Below are 25064 nucleotides of genomic sequence, written 5' to 3'. Positions count from 1 at the left end.
GTTTTTTGTTTGAAGTCTTTTTTAAAGTCGTTTACACTGAAATGGAGTATTTTTGAGCCAGAACTGAAATGTAATATTTTACATGACACATTGTCTGTTCTGTTCTGTTTAAACATCTAAATTAGATGCTAGGAAGGGCCCTGTGTCTGGTGGACTGGGCAGTCATACACAAAAACCACCTAACAGAAGTTTTTACAAAAACATAGACAGAAGAAGTTGTGCACGACAACAGCCCGGCAAGCTGAGAGTGAATACGGATGGAAGTCTTAAACACAGACGCAATGGGCTAAGCAGCAAAACACCAACATTGGTGAGCGGCAGCAGGTTAAGCTGGTCAGTCAGTGTCAAAAGTCTAAAATCTTGACTGCAAAACTGGTTGCTTTTATACACTGAGGTCCATAAACACCCTAAAGCTATCACACTTACCCATGACGCGCTACTGCACAAGCCAGAGGAAACTAGCTTTGGGTGCCTGGAACACTTGGAACACTTTGTGGGATGAGTTTTTGTCAGTGACAAACATCACCCTTACATGTAAAATCACCCATAATGATAATTGAAAGGGAAAAAATCTTTAACCAAACCATCTTCTTTAACCAGTGAATTTTGCTGCAAAATTGTCAAATTTACAAAGTTCACTGTAGCATAAGAATTAGGATTTCTTGCCTGCTAGCCCTCTAGAATGTGTAATAATATCTTAGAGGCTAGAGATCAAAGATATGGTAATTTGGTCCTGCTTCAACTAATAACAAAATGTTTAAGGTATAGCTTCGAGTGTCTGAAACCAGCTATCATTAGGTTAAGGTTCAGAACGTACAGGTTTTTGCTCCTGCTCCACATATCACATTCAGAACAGAGACTCAAAGCAGTTCACTGGTCCAGGATGTGGGGCTGGCATTGTCTAACGCAAATAAAAAAGTCAGTGGAATGGTGGTAATACCAAGGCGTCTGTGTTGCTGAACAGTGCTCTGTGCTTGTGCTAAAGAGGAAATGTCCTTGTACCTGTTGAGTTTTAAGTCTGGGCTGAAGATGAGTTTTCCAGGGTGATCGACAGACCGCCACATGAGTCCCATCATCAGGACCTCCAGCCAGCAGCACTCCAACAGGTGAACCTGGTCTGCCAAACACAGCTCCACAAAACCTGCAGGAGACCAGGTGTCAGTGCACATACATCCAAACCTGCACATACACACGCGTGCACGCACACACACCCACAAACACATGCACACACATGCCCACAAATACCCACAAAAACCCAAAAACAAACACACACATACAAACAAACACACACAAATACACACAAATATGCCCACAAATACCCTAAAACAAACATACACACACACACACATACATACAAACACACACTTGCACGGTGAGACTGGTGAGAAACTAGTCTATGGGAACACACCAAGGTTAACTGGGGCTATTGTAGTAATTACCATGGAACAGCACTACAGAATTTCACAAACATTAAAAGCACTCTGTAAAATACACAAGCATGCACACACACGCACACGCACACACACACACACGCACAGACACACACAAACATACTCAGAAACACACACACACACACACTCACACACACCCCTAGAGAGAAATAGAGTGACTGGTAAGAAGAGACTATTGTGAAAGTCAGCATTTCCTTTAGTGAATAGCATAATTGCTAACACCACTCAGTGTTCAAACTCTCTGAACTCCTCTCAGCCTTGTCTGCTCATCAAAGGCACAAAACTAACACCACATCAGAGGGAATGAACACAGCTGAAATAAAGTGTGAAACCCCTGGTGACGTCACTACAAGACAGAGCTGTCCTGAGTCAGACAGAAAACGAAGAACAAAGAGCCAGGATCGGGGTGTAGTCTACAGCAGAATACACATAAGCATCTCTGAACAGCATGAGTGAGAAAAGGGAGGCAGCCCTAACAATCTGCTCAAAGTGGGTACTGAAGAGGATTAAAAAGCGGTGATGAAAAAGCATCTTTCTCCTGTTCTCAGCAGGCAGGGGAGTGAATTCCACAGCTAAGGCAATGCCATTAAGGGCATTCTCAAATCAAGAGAAAAGCCATCAAAAGACTCATTCAGGCTCTTCCAAGGACTTCCACCAGAGTATGGCTCCGTTATAATGCTTAGGCGCCATTCAGGAGGTATCTGGGACAATGTCGAAGACCCTCTAAAAAAGCAGATTCTAAGAACCAATCAGAGAGACTCCGCCCTGCCCTGACACTCACAGACAAAATTAGAGCCAAGGACATGAAAACAAAGCTTACATCAAATTCTGCAAGGAGAAAATTCACTATCATACAGTCTATCGATTTCCCAAGTTGTGTTTTAACAGTCTTTTTGTCTCATAAACATACACATACATGCACGCACAGACACACACACACACACACACACTCAGCATACGCACAGATATGCACAAGTATGCACAAATACGCACATGTTCATACACGTACACACAATCTGCTTGACTTGTCTGGTGGTTATCCATGGGTCAACTGAATGACTGCACAGCTATGAATTTTAACAAATTGTCACATAATAGATTTGACTACCACTATACTTCCATGTTCAGCGTGTTCCCACACATCAGTAAAAACTGTACTTTCCTAAGGACAACAGCCTTATAACCACAACAAAACCACTCATCTCAACTCCTGTGTTTACAGTGGAAACCAAGGAACACACACACTACACTCTCATAGCATTACTACTCTCCATCAGAAAACATAAACAGCAATAGAACCTGGTGTCTGGGGTGGTAAAAATAAACCAGTTAAATATGGTTTGTGATTTGTTCACCACTCACAGTGAAAGCACACACAAGCAAACCTGTACCAAGACTTATGCCTGTCTGGAGAGAAAAACAGTAAAAAGGAAAGAAAACGGAGAAACAGAGTGACAGAAGGAGATATTCGCTATTTGTGTGTGTGTGTGTATGTGTGTGTGTGTGTGAGTGTTCATGAGCGTGTGTGTGTGTGTGTGTGCGTATCTGTGTGTGTGTGTGTGTGTGTGTGTGTGTGTGTGTGTGTCTGTGTGTGTGTGTGTGTGTGTGTGAGTGTTCATGAGCGTGTGTGTGTGTGTGTGTGTGTGTGTGTGCGTATCTGTGTGTGTGTGTGTGTGTGTGTGTGTGTGTGTGTGTGTGTGCGTGAGTGTTCATGAGCGTGTGTGTGTTTTTCCCGGCCCAGCATGTTCCAGTCAGGAACACGGGACACAGAGCACAATGTAAGTGTGTAAATAAACAGATGAGTTCCTCAGATAGAGGAGACAGTTGAACTCTAGAGAGATCAATGAAGTTAAGTCCTCTTTTTGTCACCCTCCACTGGCTACCTGTTACTGCCCACTTCAGGTTCACAATCTCCACGCTGGCTCTCACAAACACACTCACCTTGATGTTGTCTCTCACACACACACTCACCTCGATGCTGGCTCTCACAAACACGCACTCACCTCAATGCTGGCTCTCACACACACACACTCAGCTCGACACTGGCTCTCACATACACACTCACCAGGGATCTTCTTGGCCCAGCTGATCATGAGGACCAGCTCTCTGTCGGCCAGGTTCGTCAGTGACATCATTATGCTGGCCTCTGTGTAGGGTTTCTTCAGCTTCTCCCTCAGATAGATCTGCGGAGGCTCTGCCTCCAGAATGCAGGACACCAGCTGTTCTGGGGTCAGTGTTGAACAGTGCCCGTTTGGCTTGTTGGAGGGTCGTGTGAGAGGGTGCGGCATGAGGAACCGACCGCGGGCTCCTCGCTGTAAGTGACCTCTGACCTCCATGATGCCTCTGGAGTTGTGGTGTGTCTGAGCCATTCGGCGATGTCGTGACACAGCCTGGTAATTGCAGCGTTCCCGTCTTACGCCTAATGGAAACAAAAGCAGTAATAAACAAATAAACAACAAAAGAAAGCCGCTGACTTTTCAGTTCATGAGTCTTATCCTGAAGTCTGATTTTACTCATATTAACCAAATGTCAGGTTAATGCTCAACCCACCCACTGCCTAACCCAGTGCCTCTCAGTCCGTTCGTCCTTGTCTACTATGAAGCTGAGAGAGTCAAATGCTGTCACTTCAGCGTGACACTGTATGGTTCAATTCACATTAAAAAGTCATATTATAAAGTTAAAAGAAGACAAAAAAATATGTTCTTGCCATTGCTAACACAGATCAGTAGCTCTGGGTGCATCTTCAGATTCTAGAATTTTCTTTCTTTTTTGTAAAGTTCTAGAACATGAAGATACTCACAAAGCATAAAAGTATGTTTGTGCTTTGGGAGTTGAAAAAGGCTACGTACCACACTTCATCATGCCCACTTCATAGCACTTACGTAGCCGACAGGCTTGGCAGCTCTTGCGGCGATTCTTGTCAATGGTACACTGGTTGGTAGCTGGGCAGATGTAGCCATTGTGTCCTTTCAGAAAAAGGACAGTTGTTCCATTCATTGTTTCAAAAAAGAAAAGAACAGAAAAGTAAAGAAAAGAAAAAGACAGCAAGAGTTAAATCAGACAGCCAATTACCACACAATCAGGATGTATTTTAAAAATGAGCATAAAACAATGAAAACAATCAAAGCTTCCTTCAAAGTTTCATTCATTCATTCATTCATAGCATGTAATGCACGTGCTATGAATAGCACTGCCGTGGTACTTTTACAATTAAGCATGTGAATAAATTCTTGAATCTTGAATGTAGTGTACATATGTGCCGACTCATTTTAAGATTATGAGACCACGTTCTCCATGACAACACAGCTAATCCCTGTGGTTATCTGTGGTTATCCTTAATACCTCATTGGGATAATATGACAACAGTATTCCTTTTCATTTTTGGTTTCCCCCACCCTGGAGGGTGGGTCAGTTTTTTTCTCCTCTTCAAATGTGGAAGTATGTGAAGTGAAATCAAATTCACACCAAAGGCTGTCAGAAAATCTCAGAGAACAGAGTGCTCTAGGGTTGTTTTTTTTTGGTTCTGCGCGTGCGTGCATGTTTGTGTGTGTGTATGTATGTATGTGTGACCAGGTACTAAAACAGATTAATTGCAGCTCTACTCATTAATAAAGAAGAGCCCCCCCCCCCCCCCCCCCCCCGCAAAAAAAATCTACACAGACTACACACACTTTGGCACATGCATAACCTCTGTGAATTCTGAATGATTTTCAAGACAAGAGATAAAACTATTTCGGTAGGCAGTGAATCAATTTTGGCAAAAAGATCTGATTTTGCAAAAAGTAGATCTGATTTAGTGAAATGATCAAGGTTGGAAGAGGTGGCCGTAATGTAATTTGGAACAGAGATTGGGGTTTTCCGTTACCTTGGATACTTCGCTTGAAGAAGGCCTTGCATCCCTCACACGACCACACGCCGTAGTGATAACCTGAAGCATAGTCATGGCACACCGCACAGAAGTGTGTGTCCTTCCTCCCCATAGCCTCTGAGGAGGAGGAGGAGGAGGAGGAGGAGTTCTGCCCCTCCTTACCCTCCTCCAACTTCTTTGCCATTACCTTAGTCTTCTGTCTCATTAGAGAACTAGGAGGGAGGAGAGGGAGAGAAAGAGTGAGAGAGAGAGAGAGAGAGAGAGAGAGAGAGACAAAGAGCATGAGAGAGAGAAAGAGGGAGAGGGAGAGGGGGAGAGAGAGAGAGAGTGAGGGAGAGAGGGAGAGGGAGTGTGAGGGAGAGGGGGAGAGAGAGAGAGAGAGAGAGAAAAAGACAAAGAGCATGAGAGAGAGAAAGAGGGAGAGGGAGAGGGGGAGAGAGAGAGAGTGTGTGAGGGAGAGAGGGAGAGGGAGTGTGAGGGAGAGGGAGAGAGAGAGAGAGAGAGAGAGAGAGAGAGAGAGTCAGAAACAAGTGATAAGTCAGGTAAACACAGAGGACAGGGCAAGCACATGGACAACAAGTACGACCCAGCTCCTGGTCCAAGGCGACCCAGCTCCTGGTCCAAGCGCCATCTCCCGCCTGGACTACTGCAACGTTCTACTGGCTGGCTTACCGACCTGCGCCATCAGGCCACTCCAGCTCGTGCAGAACGCCGCTGCACACCTGGTATTCAACCTCCCTAAGCACTCTCATGTCACTCCACTGCTTACTGCGCTCCACTGGCTTTCGGTAGCTGCCCACATCCAATTCAAGACACTGGAACTGGCCTACCAGGCAACAAGAGGCTCCACCCCATCATACCTTCAGTCCCTAATAACTCCGTATACCCCTACTAGAACCCTCCACTCTACGACCTCTGGTCAGCCGACGGTCCCCTCACTTCGGGAACCCGGCAGCCCCTCCTCCCGACCACGCCTCTTCTGTGCCATTGCCCCACGGTGGTGGAACGACCTCCCTCATACAGTTAGGACTGCAGAATCCCTCACCATCTTCCGCAGGAAACTGAAAACCCACCTCTTCAGAACCCACCTATCCCCCACTGCCTAACCTCCCCTTCCTTAAAAAAAAAAAAAAAAAAAAAAAAAGAAGAAACCTTGTCTTGTATCTATGTTCGTCAAAGTATTCCGGGGCGCAATACGAAGGAGTAAATTGACGCTCAGTCTTATTGCGATGTCTGCTTATGTGGTATTGGGAATCCGACTGATGCACTGATTGTAAGTCGCTTTGGCTAAAAGCGTTTGCCAAATGCTAAATTGTAAATTGTAAATTGTAAGTAGTGCCAGGACTGTTCATGTGTCATGTAACATAAAACACTCATTAACTATCACTTTTAATGTACCATAAAATTCTATTAGTGTCTGTGCAAAAGCCTGTTAGTGTCACATTATAATTTGTTCTCTTTTATTGTCCACTCATTTCCACGGATCACACACACAGGTTCACACACACACACACGCACACACATACACAAGTGCATGCACACACGCACACACACACACACACACACACACACACGTACACACATTAAAATCACAAGGCTCTGTGTGCGTGTGTGTGTGTTTCTGTGTGTTTTGTGTTTCTGTGTGTGTGCGTACCCATCCATCTCAGGACTATAAAAACTATTCCAAAGCTCATTTCATTTTACTGGCTAATCCTTGACCATTTTGTTAATAAATAATACTGAAAGGAGATATAACTGATCAGGGCCTGATTCTCTAACCATAATCTTTGATTGAAGTCTGATTCTCTAACTAGAACTTCTGTCCATTCTAGTTGCTACTGCCACCGTAACCCAGTGTGGAGATGCCTTAGAAAAACACATGGGAAAGGAAAGGGAGGGGCCCTCTAATGTATACCTGCCTTCCTCCATAACCAGGAACTGTTGCTTGAAATCTGTGTATATGTATGTACATAAGCTGCCTATGGCATCAAAATCTCTGTAATTAGCAAATACAAGCACTAATGCCTCTCTCTCTCTGTCTCCCTCCCTCCCTCTCTCTATACATTTTACTATCTTCTTCTCCGCCTGTCTGCCAGCCACCCTGGTTGCTTGTTAGACTGCCCCTAAACCACAAATACAAATACTCTATACAAATAAAACAGAGCTAAAGTGAACTGGATGTGTTAGAACACTCACCTGCCCTCACCCTGGGTGTGGTCTTCAGCCTCTGGCCAAGGGGGGAAGGTGGGGGGGTCAGGGTACACAAGTGGAGGAGGGCAATGCAGGGTGAGTGTAGGCATGCTCTGAGGGGCAGTCGGGGGCCAAAAGAGAGAGGGGCTTTTGGACATGGGTGGCTGGCTAAAATCCAACAAAGATGGATAGTAGAAGGACAAGCTGCCATGAGCGTACTCTTGAGTGTAGTCTTGGTTTCCATCAGCATACAGGGATGGTACACAGACGGCCTGGCTGTCCATAGAGCCCACCTCTTGAAACTGCAGCCCAGGGGAGTCAGGCTCAGCTTCTCTCCCAGAGGAGGAGCTCATCCTACAGGAGGAAACAGTGGACATAGACTGGGTTCAGGTCCTGGGTTAACAGTACTACTGCATCATTCAGAACAGCCCCAAGATAATTCTATGAGAAAGAGAGAGAAAGAGATGGACAGACAGGTAGAGAGAGAGATTCATCTGAGTGAACAGATCAGACAAACAGAAACACTGTGAGAAACTCAAACAGCAAATATCACTGCACACATCCTCAGATGAGTAGAGCTCAGACATCCAACAGAACATGTAGTCTAAACTGAACCAAAGGTGACTTAGTCCTGCTGTTCTCCATTTTCATGATTTCCTGCTTTTGGCAGGCATAAAGAGAAGATAAAACCGCTTTAATTTTACTTCATAGCCCCAGTGCTGGCAGAGATGCACTGATGATTCTTAATGCTAACATTCTCCCCTACTTTTTGGCATCTGATCACAAACGGACACTCCTACTCTTTCTTTCAACGCAGAGTTATGGGGAGAAAGGAAAGAGAAAAAATGCCATGCCAATGACTTGACAGTGACTGACATTAAAATTCCACATCTCTTATTTCGTACAAGTGTTTTTGTCAAAAGGAGCAGGTTATCGAGTCCTTGAAAAAGCTGGTGACTGAGGTTACACTGGTCTCTTCTGTAGCTGCATGAATCCCGTAACTCATTAGGAGATGACTGCGGTTTGCCAATTGACTCTGGATGCATAAAACCAAAAGGCCTGCTTCACGCTTCTTCCAGCGTTTTGACTTCCTGCGTTAGATGATCTCAAGTCATTTTGAATATAGTCTGTCAGACTCTCAGAAACATACAATTAGGAGAATTTTCATTACTCCTAAAAGAGGAGTTCCAAGAGTGCAGAAGTTTCAGGGGCCTAGGCCAAAAGAGAACAAAGGCCACTTCTCAGTGACTTGTGGTGTGTGGTAAGGTCTAGCTCATATAGTGTTGCTTGGATGAAAGAAAGTGATTCCGAGTGATTCGGCCGATGATTGGTTTAAAATCAAGAACCAAGAAATCAGGGTTTCTCCCTTCAGGTGTGATATGGAGAGCCAGAATGCCTAAACTGTTGAGTATTTTCTCTCCCTTCGCACCCGTGCCAATGGGGGAAATTTCTGTTTTATGTTCATTACAATTTAATAACGGACATAGATATAACGTATATATAACATACATATACCATATATAGGCATGTGACACTACAGAGAGCAGAGATATGAACAGAGTCACCAGTGTAACGATGGAGGTTTGCTCCATGGTCATACATAATTATATCTTACACCAGTAAATAATATAAATAAATGCAAATGGCAACTAACAGGTTTCAAGCAAAACAAACCAGTTAAGAGACAGAGAATGAAGAACCTCTAATAGGACCCTTCACTGGATGGTACTCACTAACTCACTTTTTGATGAAAGTATGATAAGTAGTACATAATGAAGGGTTTTCAAAAAAAAAACTGAGAAAGGCAGAAAGCCAAACAACAGCTGCCAATATAGGTCTCCGAGGCTAACATAATCCTCATAAATTAATGCATCTATTAATGAAAGCTGCACAACTCTACATTAAAGATATATCTTTCAAAGTATTTCACCATTTCAAACACTATAGCTTCCCCTAATGACCAGATAATCCTCTATATAAAATGGTTTTATGAAACTGTATGGTCAGAATACTAATAAAGTTCAGTTGGTCATGATTCACCCTGACTGTGGCAATGTTTTTACACTTTATAACTACCAAGCTAACATTCCGTGGCACTGTAAGATCCACGTTCTCTTTTTCAAAGCAAAACAAACAACAAAACAAGGCAAGTACACAAAAATTATACGATGATACCTCAAGCTGACCCATGGGAGAAATTCAGTCAATTCAGTTTCCATAATTACATACTGTTCGAACAGTGCATGGGTTTAATTCTTGCCAAACTGTCCTGAGATTTATCCCCTTTTATTAAGGTTGCACAAACCATTTCAAAGTGACTTATGTTTTCTTGTGAAGATGAACTCAGAAATAGACACTTAAAATTCACCCTGTGAGGTAATGTGTATGATAATCTGAGATTTTGTGACAGGCTCCACTTGTTTTATTGCAATTCAACTGTGATATTATGATGAATCACAATGTTTTGAATCACGATGTCGGTAATGTGATATTCATCGCATCGCTAGGTATTTGTCAATACCCACTCCCAGTACATATACTCACTAGTTTCAAACTGAGCTTAAGTGTCACCATATGACACTTAATCTCACATGTTCAGTGCACTGAGTGACAGAGTCTGAGAGAGTTTAGGGCATATTTTTATCTGGACTTGGAGCCAAAATGTCCCTTATGTAACAGTGCACATGCTCTGGATAAATGACCTGTGGGTATTTCAGTTAGCGCCAGGATCAATAAGATAACAGTCCATGGCAGGGCAGAGGGGCTTGGCATTGTCCAGCATTTGAGCCCAAAGCACAACCTCAGAGAAAACAGGTTTTAATACCAAACAGCGGCAAAGTCAGAACATCAGACAATCGAAATTCCTCTACTAGTGCCTTTTTGTAAGACTTGTTGTTGCCAATATTAAGAGGGTATTTATTTTATAGAATTCGAAAGAAATAAAATATATTTAATTATATATTATATTATATAATTATATATTTTATATATTTGGTCCATAACTTTCTTTTTCCTCAAAAAAGCAAACACTTCAACTTGTACATAAAGTAGCATAAGAGAATAAGAGCTATAGTTTAAGGAGCTCAACAAATTATAATTCCAGTACACTAAACTGCACAATTTTACAAAACACAGCCAGTAGTTTCCACTCAACACAGCCAAACACATATAAACCATTCCATTTAGTCCCCACCTCACACACAGATGATCATGCCAACACACGAAAATGTTCACAAATAATACAACAGCAAGTTTAATGCTCTCTTTCAAAATGCTCATCACATTTTACTAGTTTAAACCATGCCCAGCCACACTGTCAACACTTTGAAACCTTAGGTTTTCCAGCACAGCAATAACCGTTTGTCACATTGTTTGTGTTCTTACAGAGATTTTTAGCGATCCGAATGAATGTGTTCCGACTGAGGACTCCGAATTGACTGTTTATATAGTACAATACATGTACTGTATAACTGATCTGAAACTGTATTAATCCGAAAATAATATGCGCATGCGAATAGCGGCTTTCAGCGGCAACGTCACCAGAACAGAACGCCTGACCTTTTTAAAGAAATCTTAGTTGGATTACCACCACTCTCCACCCGCCCCATGATGAAAGATCTCTGGATGAAGGTACACAAAAAAGATACACAGAAATCTTTTTCCCATCACACCATGCATCGACTTCCAATTGCTTTAAAGTTCTCATCGTAAAATTCGTTTTGTCAATAGACCACATATTTGCAACTTTCAATTTACTGCAGCACAACCCCCAAGAACATAGGCAGAAAGTACAAAAAGATCTCGATTGTGGAAGTAGTCGGACTCAAGTGTTTACATGCCTATTAATGGCTAATTCCCTACTATTGAACGGATTATCATAAATATGCACCACCTCTTTCGATCGGATAGAAATTTCATTCGGATCGAACGCAATCGGATTTCCCTATTCTGATTTAGGTGTTTATGAAAGTGTTTTTATTCAACGCGGATTATTAACGGAGTATTTGACTGTAAACGTAGCTGTAACCACTTACATAAAAGTTTAATAAGAACCATTTCCAATAATTTCACAGATAGCAGAGACAGATACCATGAAGTGTCAGTGAATTTGTCTGTGATGAATGAATAATTAACTGCCAGAGCTCATGTATGTCAGGTGAAAATGAGACGAAAGGCAGATAACAAACCCACTCTGACTTTGACCTTTCAGATCTGTTTCTTATTCGAAAATGTCTCCATATTCAAATACTGGGAACATTTAATTTGTTAATTTACTTTTTAAAGAGGCAACTGTAATAAAAACAAAGTTTATTAAATCCACGCTTGCATGTTCTCCCCATGTTTTCATGGGTTTCCTCCCACCATCAAAGACACATATACTAGGATTAATACTCCTGTCAGTGACCTTGACTAAGGCAGTAGTCTGCAGCTGCCCACTGCTCCTAGCTCCTAGTGTGTGTTTGCTCACTGCCCTAGTGTGTGTGTGTGTGTGTGTGTGTGTGTGCTCACTGGTGTACAGGATGGGTTAAAGGCTGTATTTCACTGCTCACTGTTCTGGTGTGTGCTTGACCAGTAAAGTACTGCTTCTTCTTCTTAAAAAAAAAGGAAGGCACTATCACTGATGAAAGTCTAAAACAGACCATTGTCTGTAAAGTTACTCATACCCTAACATACTCTGTTCTGACAATTAACACCTGTAAACATATGCTGGGTGTCCCTCAATGAACACTGGCAATTCCAGACTTCCACACTCAGTAAACCCACTTCTGTCTCTGCTAGAATAGACTGTCCCTCAATGAACACTGGTATTACAGACTTCCACACTGAGTAAACCCACTTCTGTCTCTGTTAGAATAGACTGTCCCTCAATGAACACTGGTATTACAGACTTCCACACGGAGTAAACCCACTTCTGTCTCTGTTAGAATAGACTGTCCCTCAATGAACACTGGTATTACAGACTTCCACACTCAGTAAACCCACTTCTGTCTCTGCTAGAATAGACTGTCTACAGTGGCCTGACCTGCAGCCTAAACATGGACTTGACTTGTGTGTGTTTGTGGAAGGGAGGAGAAAGAACAGAGATGTGACAAAAACTGCGACCGTGTAGGTAAGCCTGACCGGTCAAAGCTGCTCAAAGATCTGTCTGTGGGGGTGGGGTCAGTAGTCTTTGGACACCTAGAGAACTGTCTGATCTGGCTGGTCTCCACAATAAACGGTGTGAAGGCAAAGGTCAAAGGGCACATTGCCAAGTATGTTTATTAGACAGCACCTGGAACACAGTGTTCTAATCCTGTCTTTATGCACAACACTCAAAGTAACCATATCACACCACACACACACACACACACACACACACACACACACACACACCCCATGAGTGGAATTTAAATGATCTGTCTTGTTATTATGTAGCACTTATGCATTTCACTCCATAATCCTGCGTCTCTATGGTAGTGTCAGATTTCCCTCAGTGTTTTTGTCTGTTCATTTACTGTGTTGCTTTTCTTTATTGTTCCTCATATCACATTTTCAGTTGCTTCATTTGTCTTTCAGATCGCTTCAAAATGAAATCAAAAAGCAGAAATTTGTTTGTAATTTTTTTTATAAATAGCTTGTGTTAAGCTTTGTGTAATTACTTTTGCAATAATTATCAGCACTTAACAGATGTATATGTGAGCTTAATATAAACTCTGTTAAAATCCATATGCGATGTAAAGGGGAAGTTATTTTAAGGCAGAAAAAATTCTAAAATGCTTGTAAATGCTTCTAAAGTCCTTTTCCTGGACTCCACACTAATATTAAAAACTCAAAAATGCAGAGGAGTCGATCCATGGACACATGACAAGTGGATGTCTGGAGAGAAATGAAGTGTCTGATTTAGAGACACTGTATTTTATTCTGTTCCACATGCTTCATATTAAAGTCTAAATCACTGTTCATTTCAAACAAAAAGCATTTATGGTGAATCACGCACCAGTTTATGGAAACATTAACCTCTACATGACAACCCAAAAGAACATATCCTGGAAATATAACTCCTTTCTGTTATCAGCTTTGTGAGTCAACATGGTTTTAACTTTCACAGTATAATAAAGATAATAATATTTCTTCTGTATCAGCTGAAACTTGATGCTCCTAAAACAACATCATGGACCATATAACCTCATACATCTCTGGGTAACATTATGGGTCATATAACCTCATACATCTCTGGGTAACATTATGGATCATATAACCTCATACATCTCTGGGTAACATTATGGGTCATATAACCTCATACATCTCTGGGTAACATTATGGGTCATATAACCTCATACATCTCTGGGTAACATTATGGGTCATATAACCTCATACATCTCTGGGTAACATTATGGGTCATATAACCTCATACATCTCTGGGTAACATTATGGATCATATAACCTCATACATCTCTGGGTAACATTATGGGTCATATAACCTCATACATCTCTGGGTAACATTATGGGTCATGTAACCTCATACATCTCTGGGTAACATTATGGGTCATATAACCTCATACATCTCTGGGTAACATTATGGGTCATATAACCTCATACATCTCTGGGTAACATTATGGGTCATATAACCTCATACATCTCTGGGTAACATTATGGGTCATGTAACCTCATACATCTCTGGGTAACATTATGGGTCATATAACCTCATACATCTCTGGGTAACATTATGGGTCATATAACCTCATACATCTCTGGACAAAACAAACCTACATCAGAACAGAGGCAGGACAAGGAGTTCAGGTGCCTGAGTGTTTGTTTTTTTTTCCCCCACCTCAGCTGGCACACCTCATCACTAAGAACTGACATTCTCTGACAAAGTTCTAATTTGTTTAATTGACTGGTTTCCTAGGACATGTCTCTTTTTATCCACACTCTATCTTCCACCTAGTTAATATGCTTACAGCTACTCTTAATGTTATCACAAACACACAGGCTGTATCAGCAGTAACAAACTACTTTGATACTAACAAACTTTACCAGCCTGATAAGATATAAAACTTTATCTTACAATACTGCTTACATACTTACATACTGCTGATGGCTTTTAATCTTAGTTTCCCACAATGATGTAAAAAAGTTAGGAGTTAAATCGAGCTCAGCTACAGCCTTCCTCCAGTGGACTCTAGACAAACATATCGCTAAGCACAACCATAAACACAGATTCATACTGCCACTGCAGAACACAGAACAGTGTTTTCGGCATGTCAGTCAGAAAATCTGAACACCTGAGATGGAATTTGATAAAAAAAAAATATTTTGTTCATTTTGTTCTTAAAATAGAAAAATTTATGAAATCGTTACTGGCAGAAAATAGATGATGAATATTCCAGATAAAATAGGACTGGCAATGGTGCTGACATCATGGATCCTCTAAAATTTAGGGAACTATATGCGAAATATATATAATCATATTTAATAGCTGTAAGCCACTTTACAATCGCCTACAAATAATCTGGGAACAACATCTGAGAGGAACGGGCAGGAAGTTGCAAAAGGCCTTATCTCTAATGTATGTAAATCTATTCAATTGCAGGAGCTCAGCTTTCAAAGTTGTTTAACAGACTATAATCGCTCTTTTGGGAGACTGTATTGTGGCTTCCAGTCCTGTCCTGTCTCACTGTAAACATTAAGCCAAAGGATTCTTAACCTCAATTCAGGAGACAATTACCAAACAAAAAATGAGAAACAAGTCTCATATGAATCTCATATGAGTCTAACATCATCAAGTCTTAAAACAATCAGAGCCATGGCAACGTGGACCAGTGGAGGATGGGAGTCTACCTTAAACTCACTCCCTGGAATTCAGAAGGCAGAAGAAAATCTGAGGCCTAGACTTCAAGTTGTTAAAACATTGCTGTATTCTAAGAACTCTACATGTTCAAATCTGCCATCATAGGTCCACAGACTTGGGTACAGGCAGGTTAAGTTGTGGAAACAACAAAAATCTTTATTGTATAAAAAACACCTGCACACACACACACACACACACACACACAATTGGTATGCCTCATGTAAGAAGGTGGAAGCATGTGCAGAACAGACCTATGTCCTATAGACCTATGATGTTATGGGACTGTTTTCCATCTGATAGAACAGTGACAGTCCAGACTAGAGTCAGTGTCAGTGGATTCACATCAGTGCTCTCCAGCATGTACCCAGAGTTCTCAGCAACGCACCTGGTAACCTCACTGGCAGGAGGATGAAACCTCACCAGGAATGAAGCCCTGGGCAGAAAATAGTCGTCCTAAGGATACTGTTATGACCGTTGGCTAATCTGAAACCTTAGTCATCAGTCTCTAGATTTGAATCTAGTCTAAAACGCATGCAGAAGATTGTTTTCAAGCACAGACCAAGGAATTTGCTCTAAAAGACTGTGATGTCATCTCCGTTAGGACATGGCTCAGTATCGTTACCAGTGTGAAAAGAAGCAGTGATAAAAGACCTTAAAATAAAGAAACACTTTAATACACTTTGATATTTTGGAATTACATGAGTAACTACTGCTAGTTTTAATTTACATGAACGTTTCAAACAAAAAGCATTTAGCATATCAAAATATTGTTTGAGAATTGACACAAGTAACCCATTGCTTGCACTAATTATTTTACGGTCTTTTTTTCTCAATCTCTATCAAGGACATGAATTATTCTGAAGTCAGTAAAAATAGACCTTAATAAGCTTGCTGACAGTGATTGTTACCAAACACTCACAACTCACAGATGTTAATGTTGGGTCATTCACAAAACGCAAACGCTTACTTTCTGCAACTGACGGTGAATATGGACCGGAGGAAGTAATGTTTTAATGTTCTTGTTTGTGGCAGATATGTTTGCATGAGAGTTGTCTCATGATTCTGTAAAACATAATGACCACAATGATGGGCCCAACATTCACACTCACAGGGGAGAAAAGACCAGGGACAGGGCTCAGTATTTATAATGTGTGTATGTATGTAAGACAACCAGTGTAATTAACAGTAGCATCACTATTACAATTTAGCGGCATTAGTAAGGGGAGGGAGAGAGAGAGACCTTACACATCTCAAATTTACTGTGTTACATTAAGAGAGAAAGTAGAAAATGACGGGAAGAGAGAAGAGTGACATAGAAGACTTAAGGAGAAAGCCCTAAGGGCAGATGTGAGAGAGAGAGAATGCTGATAAACTATGAGGGAAATTAAGTGAACTGGCAGATAATTGAGTTACCTCTCAACTGAGCTAGCCCTCCTGACTGCAGAATTAGCCCACCTCAGTGGGAGTGTGTGTGCGTGTGTGCGCATGTGTGTTTGTGTAGGTTTGGGAGCTCACATTATACATCTGTACACATTTACAGCATACTCCATTTCATGTCAGTTCACGCAGTTGTGCAGATCCTGACAAAGAAGAACAATTAATTGTTTATATAAAAATCCTTGTTTTGCCATAATCAAAATTAAATGTTACACCACACTAAATTCAGTTATACCTTCTGACGAGACATATTATACATATTTTTTGAAGACCTTACATAAATTTTACTGACAATTTAAACTCAGTATTATATTAAGTTTCTTCAGTTAGCCTTTTCATGATGAATTAATATTTGCCGATGTCCTTACAAAGTAAAGAAAAAGAAGTGCAGCACAGCTGTCGTTTATATAAAATTTCTCTGTTGAACTGGGATACTATTTATCTAGCTTGACATTTCATGAGCACAGTCAAGCTTTGTGTGCCCTGACGATGGTCCTTTTCAACGTTTTAATAATGATTTATTGTGCTGATGTTTTTAATAATGTAATGACCAACTGTGTTCACATATTGTAAATACAACAAAAAACTGAACATACCTCTCTTATTAATTTATAGCTAAAGCCTGTCACTAAATGTAATCTATAATGCATTAAAAACATGACAGACCAAACATGTCTACCATGCCATTCATATCCTGTCCAAATCAATCGACAAAGACAGACTTCAGAGAAGATTATTTACAGCACTAGTTAATATCAAAGTAATACTTAATTCATCAGTATCCTTCATTTACATTTTTACTAGTCTACTACTTAAGCATTTTTCTGTTAATTCTGCTGATCATTAAAAGGGCCTGAACGCTGTGTTTTGTCATCATCACTGACTTGCACTGAAACAGGGGGGAAAAATGAATGAGAGGTTTGCATACACTCCATTAAAAGACAAGTCAAAGAAAAGAGGCATGTGAGTGTCTTTGACATTCTCAGTGAGCATATGACTGTGCTGTAGGCATGTGCAGGCACTGCAGTGCGGAGAGTATCCGATGAGAGGGAGTAAGGTCGTGTGGTGACTTTCCAGGACTTTCTGATTCATGTGTTCAACTAAAGTGCTGCAGCAGAACTCTGTGTGTACTCGCAGACAGAGCATGTGTGTTTTTGTGTCTTCCAACTGGTCTTCTTACAACCACTGAAATAACAAAGCTGTACTGATGTTCAGGATGTGGTAAAGAAGCTCAGTAAGCCCACCCATCCAGTCCTGCATGTCATACCTAAACAAACACATGCCAAATAACAATGATATTGTCATGTGGCACAACAAACACAAGCAAGCCATGGTGTTCACTGCACGGTCTTCAGCTGTGGTCACACAAACTTAACACAGTAACACACAGAAAAAAGAAAGACATCAAGGAAAAGTGTGAAACATGGATGACAGAAACTGACAAAGATGATGTTTACACAGAGGACAACTCTGCGGCAGTATATAAAGAAAAACTGTGCATGAAATAAAAAGAGCAGGTTGAACAGATCTGAATACTTACATGAGAGGAAGAGGCAAGAAAAGTTGGTTGACACAAAGCATAACACAAAGACTCAAACAGAGAGAGACTTAAAGAACACAGAGAAAACAGATAGTGTGGAAAAAGGAGAGTAGTGCCATAATAAACTAGTGGAGGTGTCACAAACGAGGTAAGGGACAGAGGACAGGGAGAAAAAAGAGGGTAAGAAGAGAACAGAGGGAACAGCCATGCTAAGGCTATAGACAGACCATGAAGAGAGCAACATAACTGATCTGGCAGGCAGGTAGTATTCACCTTGGCCTGTACCTGTGTTAGGCAATAATGCTCTGATGCAACTTTATGCAAATTATGTCTATTATTAAATTATATTTAAATATATCAACATGCAACATTAGCATATTAACACTTAATCTAAAAGACTTGTCTGCGTGTGTGTGTATGTGCGTGTGTACACTTGTAGAGCTATCCTTGTGAAGACCATTTTGAGTTTTAGAGCTTGGGAGTGAGGACATTTTGGCTGGTTCTCACTTCTTCAAAGGGCTGTTTGAGGGTTAAGACTTGGTTTTAGGGTTCAGGTTAGGTATTTAATGGTGATGGTTAAGGTTAGGGTAAGGGGCTACGTAACGCATTGTGTCAATGAATGTCCTCACAAAGACAGAAGTGTGTGTGTGTGTGTGTTATGAGGACTGCATGTCTTTTACAGTTTAATGAATAACTGACAATTCTGAACACAATTTTAAACATTTACATTTTTTCACAATTGTTTACACACTAAAATTGGAACATGAAATACAGTCACTGAAACCTGAAACTCGTGTACCAAACCCCTAAACCAAGTCTGAAAATTACAAACACAATTTCTGCTTTACATTCAGTTCTCACTTTTTGCAAAACACTACACACAGTTCACTACATTAGGCACAACATACAAAATTAAAATCTCTTGTGTTCCTTCAGAAAGCAATGGCAATCGAAATGCCAAGGTTTATTTACCAATTGGCAACACCCACTCCTCACAGGTGTAAACACTAGTTGCCTAATTGTTCACTTAGAAATCAGAGCTTTAGCACTATAAATGACAGCTCATCTATGATAGCACATAGATGAGCTTTCCTGTTTTGGGGGAAAATGGAGGTCAATGGTGAAGCAAGAGCTAGAGGTCAAGCAGTGAGAGTAAGAGGAGGATGAGGATAAGGAAGGACAGTTGTCTCAGATGAGATCAAGGCCACACTGGCTGACCATGTGCTTGACCATGTCACTCGTACATTCAGAAACAAGAACCGGTAAGTTACCTACTATCTACACCATGCTACTACTCTTTATGTATACTGTAGTATACTGCAGTCTAGGGCCTGACGGATACAGGATTTTTAAGACCAATACCGATTTCGATATTTGAGGATTTTAAAAACCAATAATGATATATCGGCCGATATTCTTTCCCCCCCCCAGAAACCTATAACATAAACAAAGATTTACCCAAACATTTGTTATATGTAGTTATTTAAGAGTCCTCAGCGACCAAAATAATGAGACATAATGCAGTTTAAACATAAACTTGATTTGTTGCCATAAATAGTACTTTGAACAAAGGTACAACAAAATATATTAAAGTTTTGATGAATAAAAATCAAATGTATAAAAATACCCAAAAGTACAGAAAAAAAAAAAAAAAAAAAAAAATATATATATATATATATATATATATATATATATATATATATATGTATTTTTTTTTTTTTACTTTTAATTCTATTCAATGCAAACTACGAGAAACCAATTTTCAACCACCATCCGGCGGCATCTAAACATGCCATCTTAGACTATGCAGTAAACTGCTAGTGACCTAGAGTAAATGCTGCTGTTGAATGCATCTACTACTCTACTACTACAACACTGTCTGCAACGAGGGATTTCACGCTACACCCTTGAAAGAGAAGCTAGTTAACTTTGTTTGGCTACCAAGCCATGTTAGATACTTGTTCAGCTCACATTTATTTACGTGTCCCCTCTGGTTTAATAATTTCCAGTGCACCAACAGACATACGAGTCGCAGATATTACTGCAGTCCAACATATCAGTAGGCCCATGTTACTCAGTGATTGTTGGCCAATATTACAGTAATGTCATTTCATACTGAAAAAAAAAGAAATTATTTTAGCTTACTGTAACAAATCATATAATATTTTTGGATCTTCTGCAGAACTAAGAGACAACCAGTCAATGGTGGAAGACACCGGCTGTTCACACCAGAAAAGGACAACGCTATTGTGAACATGGTGGTGGCAAACAATACCATTAGACTATGAGAAATCCAGAACTAGATAATTGCAGACAACACAATATTCAATAACATTCACCCAGTGGGCTTCTCTACACTGGACCATATATTACTGTGCAACCAAATCCGGCTGAAAAAGGTCTACAGGGTGCCATTTGAGCAAAACTCAGAGAAGGTTAAAGAACAGCGCTATGAATATGTGCAAGTAAGTACTGCACTGTGAATTTACTATCCTATCAGCAGTGTATAAACACATTACAGTGTATAAACACCAGTGTATTGTGCTTCACTATATTGACTGCTCTAGGTCTGTTTCTCATCGTCTTGTCTTTTTCAGAGAGTCTTGGAGCTGGATGCCGCTACAATTCAGCACGCTTATATTCTTACTGATGAGGCTGGCTTTAACCTAGCCAAAAGAAGGGGACAGGGACGGAACATTATTGGCCACTGCCATTGTGAATGTCCCTGAACAGCATGGAGGGAATAACACCATGTGCGCAGCCATTAGCCAGCAAGGCGTCCTCCATCACCGTGCCAACCTTGGTCCATGCAACACCGCCCATCTCATCATATTCCTGGACACGTCCTCATTCCAGCTGAGCAGAGGGGTGGACCAGAGCAGTCCAGGTATGTTGTCATCTGGGACAACATGAGTTTCCACCAGGCTGCTCTGGTCCACAACTGGTTCATTGACCACCCACAGTTCGTTATCCTATACCTCCCACCATATTCCCCATTCCTAAACCCAACTGAAGAGGGTTTTTTTTTCAGCATGGCGTTGGAAGGTGTATGGCTGCCATCCCTTCGCATGCATGCCTCTTCTCCAGGAAATGAGGGATGCATGTGGTGAAGTTGCTGTGGGGGCTTTCGGCTGCTGGATCTGTCACTCCAGAAGATTCTTTCCCCATTGTTTAGCCAGAGAGAACATGGCATGTGATGTAGATGAGGAGGCAGGATGCAGCCTCATTTCTGTTTTCTTACATTTTGCATTTGTTTTTGTCTTTATGTTTAGAGTTTTGAAAAAAATAAGACTTTTTTTAATACAGAAAATCCTTTATCTTACTGATGTTTTTCCTGGTTTTCTCCTGTTGGGTATGTCAAGTGTTACATACAAAACATGAGTGTTCCAAAATACTGCATTTGGGGAAAAAAATTAAGGGTTTTGTTACTGTATTGCATTTGTGTGTGTTTGAGTAGATATACATTACTGTAACAATCTTCTACAACCAGCTACAGTGTAACACTGAAAATGCAGAAAGCATACACTTACTGATAAGATTTTCACAGTGTTGAGCACATCAGTGTGTTGTTGGTTGGTAAAAAGGTCTACAAATGTCTAGCAATTGCAAAAATTTGAAGAGTTTTGCGTTGAGTTCTGAGAAAATGAGCCAAAGACTCAGAAAATGTGTGTAAACAATTGTGAAGCTGTAAACATACACCTGCTACTGTTAAAACAGAATGTGCCCAAATGTTTCTTGACTGTAGTTTTGGTTAGGGTGTGAGCTAGAGTTAGATGCAACTTGAGTTACAATAGCATAGGAATCAATGGAAAGTCCCCTCTAGTACAGCAAGATAAATGTGAGTCTCTCTCTCTCCCTCTCTGTTTTGGTTACACAGTGTACTGTGTACTGGTTTCAGGATAGCGGACCTGGTGAGACGATTGGAGAGGAAAGGGTTGACCTTGGACATTATTAGGGATTCACCAAGATGAATGCTTTTCATAGATAATAGCACGTGGAGAAAAAAACCCTTCCAACTTTTATTTTTCCCCAATGTAGGGTATTCTTCTCAATATCAGCTCATAAACACACACACAATCTCTCGCTCTCAAAAAGCATTACATAATTTGTCCTCATCAGTTTCTCTATCCAGACTTCTTTCTTCAGCATTCTAAAAGATATTAGAAGTTTCTGTGAGGTATTCCACAATAAGGAAAAAAGGTATTCAACGCTTTTTCATTGCCATATCATGCCCTCCCATCCTCCACATACAAATCACAATAACCTATGCAACGTTAATATTTACATGTCAATACCTTGTATTTTTCTCAGTTTTCATAGTTCATTTAAAATTAACGACTGATATCACTTCTTACTCTGTACCTAACCGTGCTCAGCTATTTCTCTTCTTTTTTTTTTTTTTTACTGGTGTTTGATTTATCGACCTCTGTCCATAAGGGAAAGGCGACGAATTTTGATTTATCACAAAAATGTCGCAGAGGTTCCAAATATGAATATTTAGTCTGTTACATTTCAGTAAATACTAGTAGAACATCGGTATGATAGTTTGGATGTTGTAGGCAGCTGGAAAACGTAAAGTAAAGTAGAACCGAGAGCGGAAAAAAAACTGTCCATCAGAATAACATTTTAAGAGTTTCCCCTCTTTTTAACCAGTCAGCTACTTGTCCTAATGTTTTACTGCCTTCTTGGGGAAAATGAACAACTTCAAGTCAACAGATTCAATAACCAAGGGCCAAAACAATGATACAAGTAAAATAGGGAACGGCTCCCATACTCAATATTTAGTGCTTTTGTTCTTATTCCTAGGACTAACGTTACATAAGTCATATTTTGGCATATGCGCGGGACAAGAACGGCCCAAGAGTTCCGTACTGAGAAAATGAAAATAATCACTAGTCTGAGGAATTTAGTCTGCTGGAGTGAGAGTTCTGTCCAAAGTATGAACCTAGCTTTAACTTACCTGTAAAAAGGAGCAGCTGTCAGCTTGCCTGATCAGTGGTTGGTCTTTCTATTATTCACTCTGAGGTTGAGCGGAGTGTCCTGCAGCACTGTTCTCTCGCTTTAACCGCTCACTTGCTTTCAAAGTATGGAGCAGCACAAAATGACGTCCCCAAAGTACGGACTATGTTACTTGTCTGTTGACATGCAGGGATAGGCTTACAAGGGGGTGAACAGTGGTGCTTCACTCACTACACCCCGCCTTTCACGTCACGCAGATACAGAAAAGACCGAGTCGATCCAACCTACAGTTGTTAAAGAATGATTTACAGAAAGTCTCAGGCATTGTCAACGGAAAGCCATCAACGTCACAGGTCACACCTACCAAACCCTGACAGTATCCAATGGAAGATGGCACTGCAATTCAGAGTGAAGCCAATCCGTGCCGTTCACTTCATCAAGTGCAATGTAATTTCAGTTCTGGAGAGCTTAGTCGAATCAGAACATTGATACTTACAATGCAATGTTAATCACAGAGAGAGCACAACTCTGCTACAGAGTAAAATTTAATCAATTAATTAATAATTCTGAGTTAATAACATACTGAAGTACTCCATGGGATTCCAGCTCATGTATGTTCAGTCAGGAGAAACAGGAAAGTATTATGTATGAGAAAAGAACTCTTTTAAGAGGTATGTCACACATTTCTCACCGTTTCAGAGAATCATGGATGGTAATGGCAATGGTAATTGGTAATTTTATATATATATATATATATATATATATATATATATATATCACATTTCGTACACAAAGTTATTCAAAGTGCTTTACATAAAAATGAATAAAAAAGAACAGAGCATGGAAAAATAAAAAGATTAAGTAAACATTATAAAATGCAAAAGAAGAAATAAAAACAATAAAATAAATGAAAAGAAGCAATTGACAGCAATTAAATACATAAGAAAAATAAAAACAGTAAAATCTATAAAAAAGAGTAATTAGCAGCAATTAAAAGCGGAGGTGAACATAAAAGTCTTTAGCCTGTTTTTAAAAGTGGCCACAGTTAGGGCACGTCTAAGGTCTTCCGGAAGTTTGTTCCAGCTATGTGTAGCATAATAAGTGAATGTGGCTTCACCTTGTTTTGTTTTAATCCTAGGAACAGTTAGCAGACTGGTCCCTGAGGTCTGGAGGGTTCATAGTGTGGAAGCAAGTCAAAGATATACTAAGGATCTGCCTCCATGTAGCACTCTAGTTCATATTTCAAAGAAACAGTCTGATGTAGTCCCTGAAGTATTTGGGTTTTGAGTAAAAACTCCAATAAGGCTCTACAAACCAAGTCTAATAACAAGTCTGTTTCAATTTGAAAAGAAAAAAAAAAAGTAAATCAAGCACAAGGGGCTGTGGTGTAACATGTCTTAAAAAACAAGTTTTTAACAGCATTTTGATGTATTAGGTGCTTATGCATATTACGTGTGTATCCAGGGAGGGTTGTTGAGTATGAGTTGGAGAAAATAAATAAGACAGTATGTACTGTCACTCAGCAAGATGCATCTGTCTGACCTCTGTCAAGTCATAACGCAACATGGTGCCATAGGTGTTGGAAATTCAACAGTGAGCATTTTTATATATCTTAAAGTTTATGCTGAGGAGGTATTGGTATTTTTACTGAGAGTAATAACCAAAGTCAAACTGACAAATGCAAGATCAGCTAGCAGGCCACTCATAGCTCAGCATCAACACAGGGAAGAATCATTTACAAAACAATGATTTTTGCATTTCATTGTAGTATACCATATATGTAGTATA

General features: G+C 40.4%; 1 protein-coding gene across 3 annotated transcripts in view; it reads right to left on the bottom strand.

Annotated features, from left to right (window-relative positions):
* Positions 1 to 23423, bottom strand: part of esr2b (estrogen receptor 2b) — a 32050-nt gene extending 8627 nt beyond the window's left edge. Inside the window, exons 1-6 of one of the 3 annotated variants that reach the window (XM_030772628.1) lie at positions 23278 to 23423; positions 7516 to 7863; positions 5317 to 5531; positions 4301 to 4417; positions 3517 to 3870; positions 1003 to 1141 (exon numbers count right to left, since the gene is read on the bottom strand). In XM_030772628.1, coding sequence (XP_030628488.1) covers positions 1003 to 1141; positions 3517 to 3870; positions 4301 to 4417; positions 5317 to 5531; positions 7516 to 7862 — 1172 coding nt within the window. In that variant the 5' untranslated portion in view covers position 7863; positions 23278 to 23423. The remainder of the gene's footprint in view (positions 1 to 1002; positions 1142 to 3516; positions 3871 to 4300; positions 4418 to 5316; positions 5532 to 7515; positions 7864 to 23277) is intronic. The other 2 variants (XM_030772629.1, XM_030772630.1) reach the window with 2 other exon arrangements.
* Between the last annotated feature and the right edge of the window lie 1641 nt (positions 23424 to 25064).

The sequence above is a fragment of the Chanos chanos genome, chromosome 4 (assembly GCF_902362185.1).
Source record: "Chanos chanos chromosome 4, fChaCha1.1, whole genome shotgun sequence".
In the NCBI taxonomy this organism is placed as follows: domain Eukaryota; kingdom Metazoa; phylum Chordata; class Actinopteri; order Gonorynchiformes; family Chanidae; genus Chanos; species Chanos chanos.
Note: the sequence above shows the minus strand (reverse complement) of the source record. Positions and strands in the feature narration are given on the sequence as shown.